Source organism: Lemur catta, chromosome 5, assembly GCF_020740605.2.
Source record: "Lemur catta isolate mLemCat1 chromosome 5, mLemCat1.pri, whole genome shotgun sequence".
NCBI lineage: Eukaryota > Metazoa > Chordata > Mammalia > Primates > Lemuridae > Lemur > Lemur catta.
The window spans coordinates 16,007,593-16,021,723 of record NC_059132.1 but is presented as its reverse complement, the minus strand read 5'-3'; the positions used below and the strand labels follow the sequence as shown (position 1 = coordinate 16,021,723).

General features: G+C 44.0%; 1 protein-coding gene across 1 annotated transcript in view; it reads right to left on the bottom strand.

The window, feature by feature from the left end:
- The window catches only part of SLIT3 (slit guidance ligand 3), a 574,724-nt gene that overhangs the window by 517,570 nt on the left and 43,023 nt on the right, over positions 1–14,131 (bottom strand). Inside the window, exons 2-3 of the mRNA XM_045551207.1 lie at positions 11,558–11,629; positions 5,896–5,967 (exon numbers count right to left, since the gene is read on the bottom strand). Of these exons, the coding sequence (XP_045407163.1) occupies positions 5,896–5,967; positions 11,558–11,629 (144 nt within the window). The remainder of the gene's footprint in view (positions 1–5,895; positions 5,968–11,557; positions 11,630–14,131) is intronic.

The following is a 14,131-nucleotide window of genomic DNA, read 5'->3' as shown; positions in this document are numbered from 1 at the left end:
TTCTAACATTTTAATCAAGAAGTTCTCTTTCCATTTCCATTAGTGTCCCTATTCAAATCAACTACTCCCAAAACTTTCGTATCAATGCTAGCCTTTCCTAGGAAAAGAGCTTTGTTTTTGTTTGAAGAGTCTTCCAGAGTCCAGAATGCTCCAAATATTATCAGTCATTATCACATCACTGTTCCTTTGTACTTACTATAAGTTGGATCTAATAGAACTCCCTCCTATTTTTGGCAGGTTTTCTCAGATGGACCACTGCATTTTCCAATGAACACAGATTGGTAATTTAAGGGATTTCTTGTTCTCGGGACCACAAGAAGTTCAGCTGCTTTCTCCCATACAGATCAGATACCCCAAAAGTCTTGTAACCATCTACTGGTGTGTTCCCGGAATACTCTGCCAACTCATTTATTATAGATGTTGTCTGTGTGTCTTTGGTTTAGCTATCCTAGTTGTTTAGCATGTATTTATTTGGGAAGGGGAATTTCTAATACTAAACCAACCTTTCCTTCCTTGTAAACCAAGTTTACAAGACAAATTTGGCTGTAATATATTATCCTTTTCATGTATAGCTAAATTCATTCTGCTCGTATTTTGTTAGGAAGTTTGTATAAATGTTAATGAAATACCTCAGTTTATATTTTTCTTAAAATGTCCTTATTGAATTTGGCTATCAAGGTTATGCTGGCCCAATAAAAATGTTCATTCTTTTTACAGAATGAGTATAAGTTAAATTTATATTATTCATTCCTTAGAATGTTGATAGTATTCACTGGTAAAGCCATCTGAGCCTGTGGTTTTTGTTGATGAAATATTTCAAGACCTAATTTTTCTAATATATATGACAAATTTTCTATCCCTTCTTGATACATTTTCAATTTCATTTAATCTTTAAAATCATCAGGATAAAGTTGTTCAAATCTGCGCTCTTATTATCATTTTAATATTTGCAATATCCATAATCATGTCTCCCATTTTATCCCTTATATTGGTAATTGGTTCTTTGTTTTCTGATCTGTCTTGCCAGTGTTTACAATTTTATTGTTTCAAGAATGAAAGTTTGGCATTTTAGAGTTTTTTCCTTATATATTCATTTCTATTTCCTATACTTCTATTCTCATTTCCTTTCTTCTGTTTTGTTGTTCTTGCTCTAACTTCTTAAGATGGATATAAGTTTCATATACACTTGAACATTTATTCTACATTTGTTTGCAGAGTTCTCTAAATATCAATTAGGTTAGATTTTCAAATATTGTTATTAAAATATTCCATATGTTACTAGTAATTGTATCTGTTTGGTTCATCAATTACTGAGAAAGGTATCTTAACTATGATTATGAGCTTGTCTGTCCTTTTAATTCTGTCAATATTTGCTTTATATATTTTCAGGCTACATTTTTAGACACACACAAACACAGGCTGTATCTTCCTGGTACATTTATTACTTTATCAATATGATGTCTTTTTTCTACCTAATAATGTTTCTTTTTTTAAAGTATTTTATCCAGCATTTATAGAGCTACACCAACCTTTTGGTTAGTGTTTTCATGGTATCATTTTCTATCCTTTTATTTTTAACTTTTCTCTACCTTTATGTTCAATGTCTTCAGTGAGAAACATAATTATCACGCTTTTTTAATACATTCTGGCAATCTATGTCTTTTAGTTGGAGGATTAGTTCATTTACATATAAAGCAATTATGATGTATTTGTGATTAAATGTATTATCTATTTGTTTTCTATTTGTCTCATTTGTTCTATGTTCTTTTTTCATTCCTTTCATCCCTCATTTGAATAAACTACATATTTTTGTATCATACCATGTCCCTTCTCCCTCTGTTTGGTTATTACAATTTTTTCACTCTTCTTTTTAGAGGCTATCTTACACATCACAACACGCATCCTTGGTTTAAGATGGCAATAAACCTTAGTGTTATTATCACTTCCTAGATAATTCAAGGATCTTAGAACAATTTAATTCCATTGACTCTGCCACAATTTTTGTGCTGTTTCTATCCTAAGTTTTTCTGAAGTTAGAACAGTCAACTCTCATCTTTTTCTTTTGACATTGACTTTCAGAGACCAGTGCAGTTATCTCATAGAACATCCCATCTATAGAATGTTTTCTCTTGGTTTCATTTAACTTTTTCCTCTATCCTATTCACTTTCTGGAAACCAGAAGTAAGATCTAGCTAAATTTGATTGGTAGTAAACACATTTAGCAACAATACTTAACAGGTGATGCCTTGAATTTTATATCTTACCACATTAGGGAGATGGGTAATTCTAATCTCATAATTCTTGTGAGATTAAATGAAGTGGCACATGTGAAGTGTCTAATATGCTGACACTTATTAATAGGCAAAATGCAGAATTTCTCAACTTCAGCACTAGTAACACTTTAGGCTGGATAATCGTTAGGGGGCCGTCCTGTGCATTTTGGGATGTTTGGAGATATTCCTGACCTCTACTTGCTAGGTAGCATTCCCTAGTTGTGACAATAAAAAATGTCTCCAGACAAATGTCTTTTAAAATATTATATCCAAAACAACAACATCATTATCAATACCCACTGAGAATTATATAAGTCATCCAATTTTTCTTTTTGCCATGTCTTCCAGGAAGCTCAGATCCAAATAGGATATTCCATCACATGGAATTATATTAGTCTTTATGATTAGCATACTTGCTTTCTCTATGTATGCCTCTAATTTACGTTTCTTTTTTAATGTCTATTAAAATAACTTTGTTGGAAAAAAAAAAGTGTCTCCAGAAATCACCATGTGTCCTCTGGGGGCAAAATTAGACCCAGCTTAGAACCACTGGTACAAAACAAAAACTCAAGTATTTTTGATAAATATTCCTCAAGCACTTATTATCATGCCTTGTTCAAGCTATGAGATTAAGAGCTAAACAGGACATGAATCTTGACCTCCACACAGTCATAGTTTGGGGAAGAAACAATCTGGCAAAGAGGGAATTAAAACATAGTGTCATGTAAGTGCTGCAGTAGGGATAGTTGTGTGTTGAGAGGAGGGGCACCAGACTCAAGTCAAAAGGAGGGATCCTTTCATGGAAGAACAAAGACTTCTGGGCTGAGACCTGGAGGACAAGCTTCCTCCCGTTTCGCAGTGCGCCCCCAAAGAATAAAGCAATATTGACCATTCAGAATGGAAATAAACCCTCCAAAAATGAAGTATCAAAACCCATATTATTTCCAGACTGTATTTCAAAATATGATCAATAAAGATGTATCTACTACCAACAGAGACACAGGTAAGGTGGGCCAGGAGTGAGAGCTAGGGGTGGTGCGATCCATCATCTTCCTCTTCAGTTGTTAATAGCAATTACATGGTATTTTCCCAGTCTACATCCCTCAGTCTGTTTGGGGACAAAGTGAATAACCACAACCAGATTAACACCAGTCAGGATTAATGTCACACACATACGTCTTCTTGCTGATGCTGCCTTATAGGATGCCTGTCCAGCGGGGCGTATGAATCCAGCTGCCTATACTTCCGCTCTTCTTCCTGACCAAGTACTTCTTCAGCTCCCTTGCAATAGAAGGCAGAGGCTGGCTGGCTGTTCACTAAGCCTGTTTCCTTTACTTCCTGGGCACAGAGCTCAACTACTTTTCCTCCTCCCCTGCAGTTTCCTGTGGCCACGTGACAGAGTTCTATCCCAAGGTACGTATGAGTGGAAGTGACACGTACTTCCTCTAGGTCTCACCTCCCATGTGCAATCCCTCACCGTGTCTCCCCTCCTGCTGGCTTGATGCAGACAAACACTGGCGCCTTGGAAGCCAAGATTTAAAGGTAGTGAAGTCAAGGAGTAGACGGAGTCCCTGAGTCTCCACTTGAAGGACAGAAGCCCTATCAGGAACACCCAGAGTGGGTTTTAAATGAATGAAAAGTAAACTTGCACTGTGTTAAGTCACTGAGATTTGAGGGTTTATCTAGTGCAGCAGCTAGCATTACCCACCTAACACACAAAAGTAGAGAAATAGCCAGGTTTCCTCTGCAATTGTAATCCCTTCAGGTCCCCAGACACGCATGGTATTTCAGCCTCGCTCGCCAAGCCAAAGAAAAGAGCCGTTTGCCAGAATATTTCACTGATATTCCCTGGAGTTCAATGGGTATGTGAGAGGCTATTTGCAGGGCCATTGCTAAAGATCACACTTCATCTAATGTCTGCAGCACAGGAGCATGAAAGGACGTGGTCTTTGATGTCAGACAGATGTGGCTTTGAATCTCGGTTCCCCCCTTGGTTCCTTTCTTTGGCTCAATCTCCCTGAGCCTCTGTATCTTCATCTGCAAAATGAGGGTAATAACACCTCATAGGAATTTCGTGGGGATAAAAGAACAGATAGCATGGAAAATACTGGCATGGTTCCTATCATGTCCAAGGTACTCAATTAGTTTCTTCCTAATGACCATAAAGTTAATGAATTGGGAATTTTTTTACCGTTCTAATCAGAAGACCAAGCAGGAGCTGGCCTTTCCCACAAAGGACCGTGCATTTATCTTTCTGTGTAAATGCTGATCATTTCCTACAAAGGAATCAGGTTCAACAAATACTTCTATGTTTTCTTTGGTCTAAACAAGAAGAATGTAAGTTTTAAGAAACTTAAATGTTTAAACAGGGGCAACATTCATTATTTTTAATCACTATTTTCCCTTGCAAGAAATAAATGTCATATTTTCAAACCAACAACAGCAGAACATATGCTGGGATTTGACAGAGGAGAACAATGAATGAGACGGTTCGTACACCAGAGAGCAGGAAAGCATTTTTCTGGGCGATACTAATCGGCATGCGATGAGGACCTTCCCTGTTCCCATGTAATCAATGACCCCGCGGGAAACGATGGCACGTCACAAAGCTAACGAGGCGGAGGCAGGCACGCCACCTTACCTGAGCCCATATCTGTAAACCAGATTTGGCAACAGGATGGGCAAATAGAGCACAGTTCTAGGTGAGCTGGTGGAGCGGTGAGCGGTGTCAGCCGCATCCCCCAGCTACCGGAGAAGGATGCTGAAATGTCAGGGCAACCAGGATGGGGAGCGACGCCTTGAAGAGAGCCGCCCACCAGCATGACTAAGTGCTCCTGGGGACAATCCCCGCTCAGAGGGCAGAAAGCAAATATCCAGATGTTATGAGCTGCCAGATGTGATTAACTGAGGCAAGGTGAAGTCGCCCACTTAACCATCTGAGCAGCCTTCCTCACCAAAGTGACCCAAGAGTTTTCTGCAAAAGCATTCACCAACAGAACGCATGGAGGCTCCATCCATCTCCCGTCCCCACCCCTCTGCCTTCTCCTCGAGTCAGAACACCGGCCTATTTTTAAACCACCGGCAATGTATTCTCTCGTGGAAATGTGGGGGCTTCCTGACACAGGCTGATGCTCACTCAGAGGCCGTGCAAGCTCACCGAAGGCTGCGCCCACTCGCCCGTCCTGCCTCTTCCGCGAGAGCAGGGGGCAGAGGCACCAGCGGGGAGAGGGCCCAGGAGGGAGCTCCTGCCCGTGCAGAGCAGGAGGGGGATCTGACGCGGGTTCCCACGACAGGGGTATGCAGGCCTCCCTCCTCCGTGGACGGGAAGGCTGAGGCTCGGGGAAAACCAGCCCTGTGTACACATGCCGAGACAGCTCACGGCTGGGAAGAAGAGAGACAACCCCCAGATGCTGATTCTAGCATCTTTTAAAGAAAAAAAGAGTTTAAGAGGATCTCGGTGTCTATTTCACGCGCATCTAATGTGCTTTAAGTATGACAACAAACTTTTTTTTTTAAACATTGGAGCCTTTCACATCATCACAGGGCAATCTACCAAAACCAAAACAAAATAACCCAAAACCAAAAAAATACTTTTCAAGAAAGGAGGTTGTGCCGTACTTACAGTCGCTCCAGCTGCTTCAGGTCCTGGAAGGCACCTCTCTCGATGATGCTGACCTGATTGTCTTCCAGGTGCCTAGAACCAGAGATGACAAGCGTCAGGGACAATGCTGGGCTCAGGGACCCTCGTGCTGGGCCTCAGGCCGCGCAGGCACAGTTGCTCAGCCCCTCCCACGAACCTCTGGGCCCCTCCAACGGGGATCAGTCTGGTGGGACAAGAGAACTCACATCCCAGTTTGGTGTCACGGTAACCAGGGTTTCACCGCCTGCACACTTCTACCTGACAGATTGGTTTCCATGCCTCTATTTTAAGAATGTTCTCAGCAAATGTCCCCCCAAGCACTGCAGGATGTTGCACAGAAAAGGAAGAGGAAAAAGCTGCTCCTTATAAAAACCACACATATATTCAGCATCTCTTCCCTCGGAGCTCCCTCCTCCAAGGAGTCAAAAATACTTCATTGAAGAGGGCCTTCCCCGCTCACCCTAGTAGAAAGGGTGAAGCCATTGTGAGACTGTCACCAAGAAAACCAGCCTGGTCTCAGGAACGCCTCTCGCCTAGGGGCCAGCTAATCTCCAGCTCATGATGATGGTCACAAAAGCCTGAGCTCCCTGCCCCAGCCACAAGCTTTGCTCACCCCTAAGTCCTCCAAGCAGGTGACTAGAAATCTTAAATGCTCTGCTTAAGTGAGTTTGACTCATGCATGTGGTATATCCTAAGAACTGAGCATACAATGAAACACTTGTTTCCCTAACTTAAAAGAAAAAAAATGGCAGCTTAAAATGGATTAGCTGAACAGTAGGGAAGGGAAGCCATGGAGCTGCACAGCCTCCACGCGAGGTGACCTTGGGTTGGGAAATGACACAGATGGCACTCGGTGGCTGAACGGGACTTGGGGTGGGGCGGGATGCAGTTGGGATTGAAGGATGCTTCTTTGGAAGGTGGAGGAGGCAGGAGGAGGGTGCTCTCAAGCACCTGCAGGAACGCAGAAGGAGAGGAAGTGTGGCCCGGGGAAGGCTGTGTCCTCACTTCCACACGAGCCCTCCCGGACAGCCCTGACCCCCTGTGCTCCTCAGCCCTGACCCTGGGGCCCTTGTGTTTACTTTCCAAGTCCATTTCCCACACTGTGCCCGAGGAGCAAGCAGACAGACCTTCTGTCCATTATCACACTCCCAGCCCTAACACGGCTGCCTGGCACAGCAGCCCCTTCGGAAATGCTCACTGAATGAGTGGGAAACTGCAGGAGCCTGTGGGCCATGGCACACACTGATTATATATTAAGGGAAAGGCCAGTCTAGGACTCATGAAGTTTCTATCAGAGTGGGTAGTGGTATTTTGTTTGGGAGCAACGATATTTTACATTTTTGTGAATGTGTTATAAACAGTCAAAAAATCAGGATATTTCTCTCTCTCTCTCTCATACCCTACAAAAGAAACTCCTTTTGAAAAATATCAGCTCTCACATTTCCAAACATCAACTGGCCGGAGTGAGTATGGGTTGGGGTCAGCCAAGGGCACCTGGCTCTGCAGTTTGTCATGGTCCCCATCCGTTCTGACTCTCACACTTCTGCTACTTCTGGCCCGTGTGGGCCGACCCCTCACACGCTCCTCACTTAATGGATGTGAAAACGATTGAACAGAGAGGTTAAAAGACTTGCCCAAGGAGAAATTTTTTATATAAAGTCTCACAGCTGGGTAGGGCGCACCCTCCAACCCCAAGTCCGGTGTGCTGTCCAGGTTTAGTTCAGAATCTCTGTCCTGCTCTCTCACTGGCTGACGGTGTAATATTGGGTTAGCTAGTCAATCTTGCTGAGACTCAATTTCCTCACTTGTAAAATAGGGAAAATAAAACACTGCATAAATTCTTAGGAGAATAAAAATAGAAAAAATAAATTATCTAGCCCAGGATCTGAAGCACAATTAGAGCCTCAATAAATGTTCTTTCCCTTCCCTTCCTTTTCCTTTCTGCCTTATGCAAGGAGGGCCTTGGAATGCTACCAGTCTTACACTAGCACCTCGTGCTAAGCAGGGAACCAGTTCAATACTAGTGACTGCGGGTTTGCTCAGCTAAGTTTTTACTATCAATCCGTCCATCCCAGAACTTGCAGTCATTATCTCCCAATTATAACAAGGACCAACTCTAGGGCAGGTGAGTGTCACATTCTCTCTGGGTTTCTGAAGGAGCCTAACTCCCACCTCCTATGATGAATCTCTTAGTTTTCGACTAATTAATCCAACACTGCTAGCCTCTTTCAGAAAAGGGAGCAGAAGAAATGCAAGTGTATCTATACAAGATATGTGCCAGGCTGGGGGATTTATTCCCCTTCCTTCCCACCAAGCCACTTTAGGTTGACTGTGTCCCTCTACCTAAGACCACAGGCCCTGTCAGACAGTCTCTATCTTTTCTGGGCTCTGGTACCTCCTTGTTCCCACTGCTCCTCGAGGCCCAGGGGGTCATGGTGGCTCCCTGTTGTCGCTAGCTTTAGGGAACCATGCCATCTCTTCTAGGTTTCTCTCAATCCCACCCCCACCTCTGTGAGTAATTTTCTATTTAGCTCTCCCCATTTTCCCTGTGTAAGTATCATCTCCTTCCTGCTGGGACCCTGACTAACAAGGTCTCTAAGGCTCCCTCAAGATCTACTTCCTAGACCTAGCAGAGCCTAACCTAGTACCTGGCACACAGAGGCTCCATAAATAATCAATATTTGACAGATAAATGAATCAACGAATGAATGAGCTATGGCTCTTGCCTCCAGACTTCCAGGTTGAGACACAATCCAGGAATACGCACTAAAGTCACTGACAGCCCCTCATTTTAGGACAGGGGGTCCAGGAAGGGCTGGATGCCCAGGGAGGCTGTCTGTGGCTGGAGTCTGTTCTGAGTTAGAGGGACACAAACAGTGCTCATTTTCAACTCTTTGGGCATTGTTTTTTTTTTTTTTTAGTTTTAGCACTGGATCAGAATCGGAAATTGCCCCCATATGATGGAGGCTGCAGCAGAATTTAACTTTTTTATTAACCCCATTTGGGATAAAGCTGGCTCCCACATTGTGAGCATAGCAGAGTTCTTAAACAGACAACTAAGAAAGGGAATATAATTGATACCACCAGAAGAGACTTTTCCCTACTCCCACCCTGTGGGGGAAAGAATAGTCGTGGGCAATCCTCATGTCTTATCCTTGAATGCACTTCATCTGGGGAAAATTGCCCTGGGCGGAGCCTGGAGTTCCTCAATACCCATTTTATCTGCTTTCGCAGGCAGGAACAGTTCTGCCTGGACATGGGTGGCGAGCTCAAATTATTCTAGACTATTGAGTCTTTTCTGGCTTCTCTAGAAACTGTAAATAAGAAACAGACACAGGGAATGTGCCAAGGTGTGAAGAAAGCTTTTCTAAAAAGATAGTTGTCTAGGTTACTCAGCTAAAAAGAAGAGACTGAAGGAAAACATGGCAAAAATGTCTGGATATTTTATTGGTGTTAGTTAGAAAGCATTTCAGCTATTCCACCTAGCAGATTCTTTTACAGTACAAAGGGCCACTTGAATAGGATTGTCTTTGAGTTGATAAGAGAGATAATGAGACACCGTATATTAGCAGAGTCTATAAAGTGGGGCAGGGGAAGGCTTCTTGGCGTTGCTTATCAAAATAAAAAGAATGTACCAATTAACTGAAAAGATAAACTGTAGTCAAAGGAATGTTGTAGACCATCCAGAGGATATTAATACGATCTTTTGTGATTACTTTAAACTTTCTATTTGCAGAGAGCAGATATGAAAATTGGAATTTTTATTAGTCTTTCTGATGTAACGGTAAGAAAATCAAAGCATTATTTTTGACTCTGTTAGAAAATGAAGCATTAGGTGAAAATTCTGACTTGTATGAAAGGAAATCTCACAGACACAGGGGGAGGAAATGGAAAAAAATGAGAGAAACTAAACAAATGTCTGTCTTTTAACCTGGCAAATGACAGGGAATAATGAGTTACTGCCTCTATCTTTTCAATAAAAATCACCCTAAAACTGAACCCTGGGATTTCCCCACCCATGTTCCAATCTCAATTCCGATCCACACACACCTTTTCAGAGCTGCCAGTCACTTGACAGACACATGGCTGCTTGCGGCAAAAGAAAGATTTGGCACAGAGAGGGTCCTCCCTCCAAGGGTGGCAGGAGAGCATCTGCTAGGTGGAGGCCCAGCATTCAGACCCCCAAGTCCCCACATGCTGGCACTCAGACCAGCTCAGGTAAGACCCCCACACATGAGAACTGCATTTATAAAATGGGGGGACTGTGCCTGCCTCGGTCTTCTACGCCTTCTGCAAGACAGATGCACAGCAGCAGCGCACGGAGGGTAAAAAGCACACAGTCCCACTCCTCCCGTCACCTGCTACTTGGCATCGGGACTACTCGCCCTACCTGTGCCTGTTTCCTCGCCGCAAATAGGGGTTTATAGTAATGCCTGCCTCATGTTAGCACTATGGAACACTGCGCTGGGCCCATGGAAAGTGTCACCTACAGGTCGGTTTGTCATCATCATCATTACTACTAATTCTTTTCAATCAGAAAAGAAAAACCATGTTATGAAAGTCATGCTTCACCAGTCGTAGTGAGAATAACCAGACTGTTTGTGAAAATGTTAAAACCATAGAGTGCTATATGCGTAACTATGGGAGTTGGAAAGACTCCTAATGGCTCCTTCCCTATATCACCAACGAGAAACCCGGGGCCCGAAGAGGGATCGTGACCTGCCCAGGGTTACGTGAGGAGTCACTTCTGAGTCAGGACCAGAACGTGGTACTTCCTGTCCCAAGTACAAAATTATATATGGGGCTATTAGTAAATAGGAGGAGGTAGCTTCAGGTACCAAGACTGTACCTGTTACTTCAGGTAATGATTTACCAGCCAAGATTCCACAAAACAAAAAACACCAAGGCCCTGGTCAGATTGCCCAGGCTGCACTCCAGGTCCCGAGCAAGACTTATGCATCCAAACCAACCACGCAGTAAAGAAGGAACGAAGATCTAATTACTCCTCTCTTGTACCTCTGCATGTCTTAGACGTTTCAATGAACAAGTACTTGGGAAGCTTCTTATCACTCACACACTTAAGGATGGATGAAAGTGTTCAATATTCTGCAATAGAACCCGATATTCCTTGTCCCCCTATTTCATCAGTGCCCATCTCAGATTTTTTGCTACCTCTTTTGCACAGCTGTGGGTGTTCAGCAAGGGCTCTGACCAGTCCTGACTCTCTCCCTCCATCCTCCCTCCTCTCCATTAAGCAACAAGATAAATAACTTTTGTCCTGATTGCTCTTTTAAAGCATAGGCTGGAGAAGAAATTATCATCTCTATGGGAAGGAAGCATGGTTAGTCAACCTGACATTGCTGTCATCCTAGAAGCTAGGCATGTTGATTTATTCGTTTATAGCCTTCTGTTTTCCCTGTCACTTGAACTGAGTTCTTCCATCGATCTAGCTCAGCCAGCGGCGGCCAGACACAGAATGTGATACCTGTGACCACGTGGGTGCACTAATGAGGGCCTTTCTGCGGCAGAAAGGTGAATTCCTGTTGTCCGGGGCTTGGGAGTGTGGCGTCAAGGCAGTGGAACATTTTTTACAAAGCCAAAGAGCTGAAAAAGAAAATGCACTGGAGAACCATCCACTACTTACAAGACTCGGAGGTTCTTGAGCCCAGCGAAGTCCGTCTTGGTGATCCTGGTGATATTATTTCTGTCCAGGTCACTGCAATGGAGAGCAAATGCAGGTCAGGTTTTTGCGAGTTACACTTACGGTCTATTCAGTCCAGACTGGCTTGGACTGGAGGGACGTTGCTTGTCAAGCAGAAGGCAATTCCAGTGATTAATGATATCCCTTGAGCATGCCCAGCTAACCTTAAGGATATTGTACGGAATAAACCATTCATTATGCATGTAGTACAACTCTGTTATATTTAACTGCCTGGCTTCTGTGCCCCCGTCTTCAGATAACAAATTCTTCTGTGGAAGTTTCCCCTCCCCCAACTCTCAAATCATGTCATACAAGGGAGGCTGACGCCTCTTCCCAGCTCCAAGGATGGGCACCTGATCCAGGCTGGGCTTGTAAGTGTTCTTAATCCCTCCGACCATAGCAATTGTTTCAGAAATGTGTACAGGACTCAAATTCCCAATAACTCTCTGTCCACTGGGATTGCTAAGCTGCTCACGGTTGCAGAAGCCATCTTGCCACCACAGAAAGAACAAGCAGATGAAAAGAGACTGGATCCTGGTGCTCCCCTGGGAGTGTGTGGGTCCACTCATGCCTGAAGCCAGACACCTGCGTATCTGCAGAGTGCATAAGTCACTCTATCCCACCTCCTTTATATTTTGGTTTAAAGCAATTTGCCTTGAATTTCCTATCACTTAAAACCAAAAGAATCTTGACTGACTTTGGCACATAGCTAGAGACCACCAGACAAGGCAAAACTTGTCCATGTTCCAGCTACTTTGCAAACTCCCTGAGGGCAGAGACTATATCTCATCGAACCCCAGAGCCCAACATAGTAGATCTTACACATTACTTTGCCTTAACTTGGAGGCGTAAGCACCTGAAAGTGGCCCCCAAAGAGGAGACTTGGCCGTAGAAGAGCTGAAAGCCTTTTGGTGGTGGCATTGGGTCAGGGTGTGGGGTGGGGAGGGGGTCAGGGTGGTGGAAACCAGGGGTAGGGAAAACTGAAGTCAGTTATGAACCTGTGAACAACTGTATGAATTTTTTGTGTTCACTAAGATCATCTAAGAAGATGGGACGTCAAAGAAGAGACCATGAATAGTATGTTACAGTTCTCAAGAACGGATGCTGAGCAGGTAATCCCTACATATGTTGCCTTTTGAGAAGCTCTTCAGGGTTTGGGCCCTCGGAGTTTCAACAAGGTGTCTGTAAACCGGCTTTCCTTCCCTCCAGAACATTTATATACTAAGAGGCCACTGTCCCCAGGTTGGATCCCCATTCAAATGTTTACCTCTTCTTTGGTTCTCTTAGATCCTAAAGTTTCCATGCTACAATTGATCATGCCTCAGAAAGACTTGTGAGTTATACAGTTGCCTAAAGGAACAGGGAAGCAGTTTTGAGATTCTGGCACTTCTGATGAGGAAAAATCAAGTTTCATGAGGGATTACTCTCCTGATGTCAGAAATACTGAAATAAAAATCAAGTCGGTCCTTGAGTAGCCTCACCTGGGTACCACTTCCCTTCCTCATCCAGTTTTCTAACACCTAAACCAGCATCAGCGCCGGCTCTTAACTAGCTGTTAGAGAGAAAATCAGTGTTTAAGCTTCTCAGACCAATGCAAGTGCTGGTTAGGAAAAAAAAAAAGAGCAAGCATCACACAGGAAAATAAAGGGTGGCCCGTGCAAGAAACAGACAGGCAGGAATCTGCAATCTCCGCATCATCCGCCCATCTGAATAAGGAGAATTTTGGGGACCTGGACAACCGTGAATATGACGATGCAACTATGGGTTTAATTACCAGGACACAGCATGGTATCCCAGCAGCTTGTGCCCGTGGCTGTGATACTGGTATTTTCAATTAATATTTATTATGTAAAACAGCACAAAGTGTGCCAGGAAAATGCTGAGGACGTGGGGTGGGGGTGGGGTATGCTGTGGGGTGGTCCCAGGCACAGAGTACCTGTTTGGGGGCTGAGTTTGAATCCCTGCCCTGCCCTCACTGGGTGACCCAAGGGCAGTGAATTCATCTCTGAGGGTTTCTCCATTTACAAAGTGAGGTCGGCCATCTCAACCTCAAGAGTTTTTATGAGGGTTAAATGAGATGATGTACACACAGCACTTACCCGGCACTTGTTAAATACTCAATTGTGGCAGCTATTATTACTATAATTAGTTGAAGTGCATCCTGCTGCCACTTCTACTCTGAAATTTCAGTTCACCAACAGAAACTCGCTGCCCCATCCCCCAACCTTTGTGCCTACAGATGAATCCTACGATCCCCAGGACGCTCCTTGTTGGCTTGCTACCTTCCTACAGGTAAAAACAGAGTGCTGGCACCCACAGTGGCCCCCTCGTGCTGCCTCTCCTTCACTGCATTTCTGTGACACCGATTTCCATGGTATCTGGGTGCAGAGTGACACAAAGTCCAGAGGGGAGGGAAGGGCCCTGCTCCTTGACTGAGCTGTGCTGTCTGCCTCTGCCCACCTCTGAAACACACTGCCAGGCAGACAGCCAAGGAGCTAAGGGGCTTCTAGGTGCGAC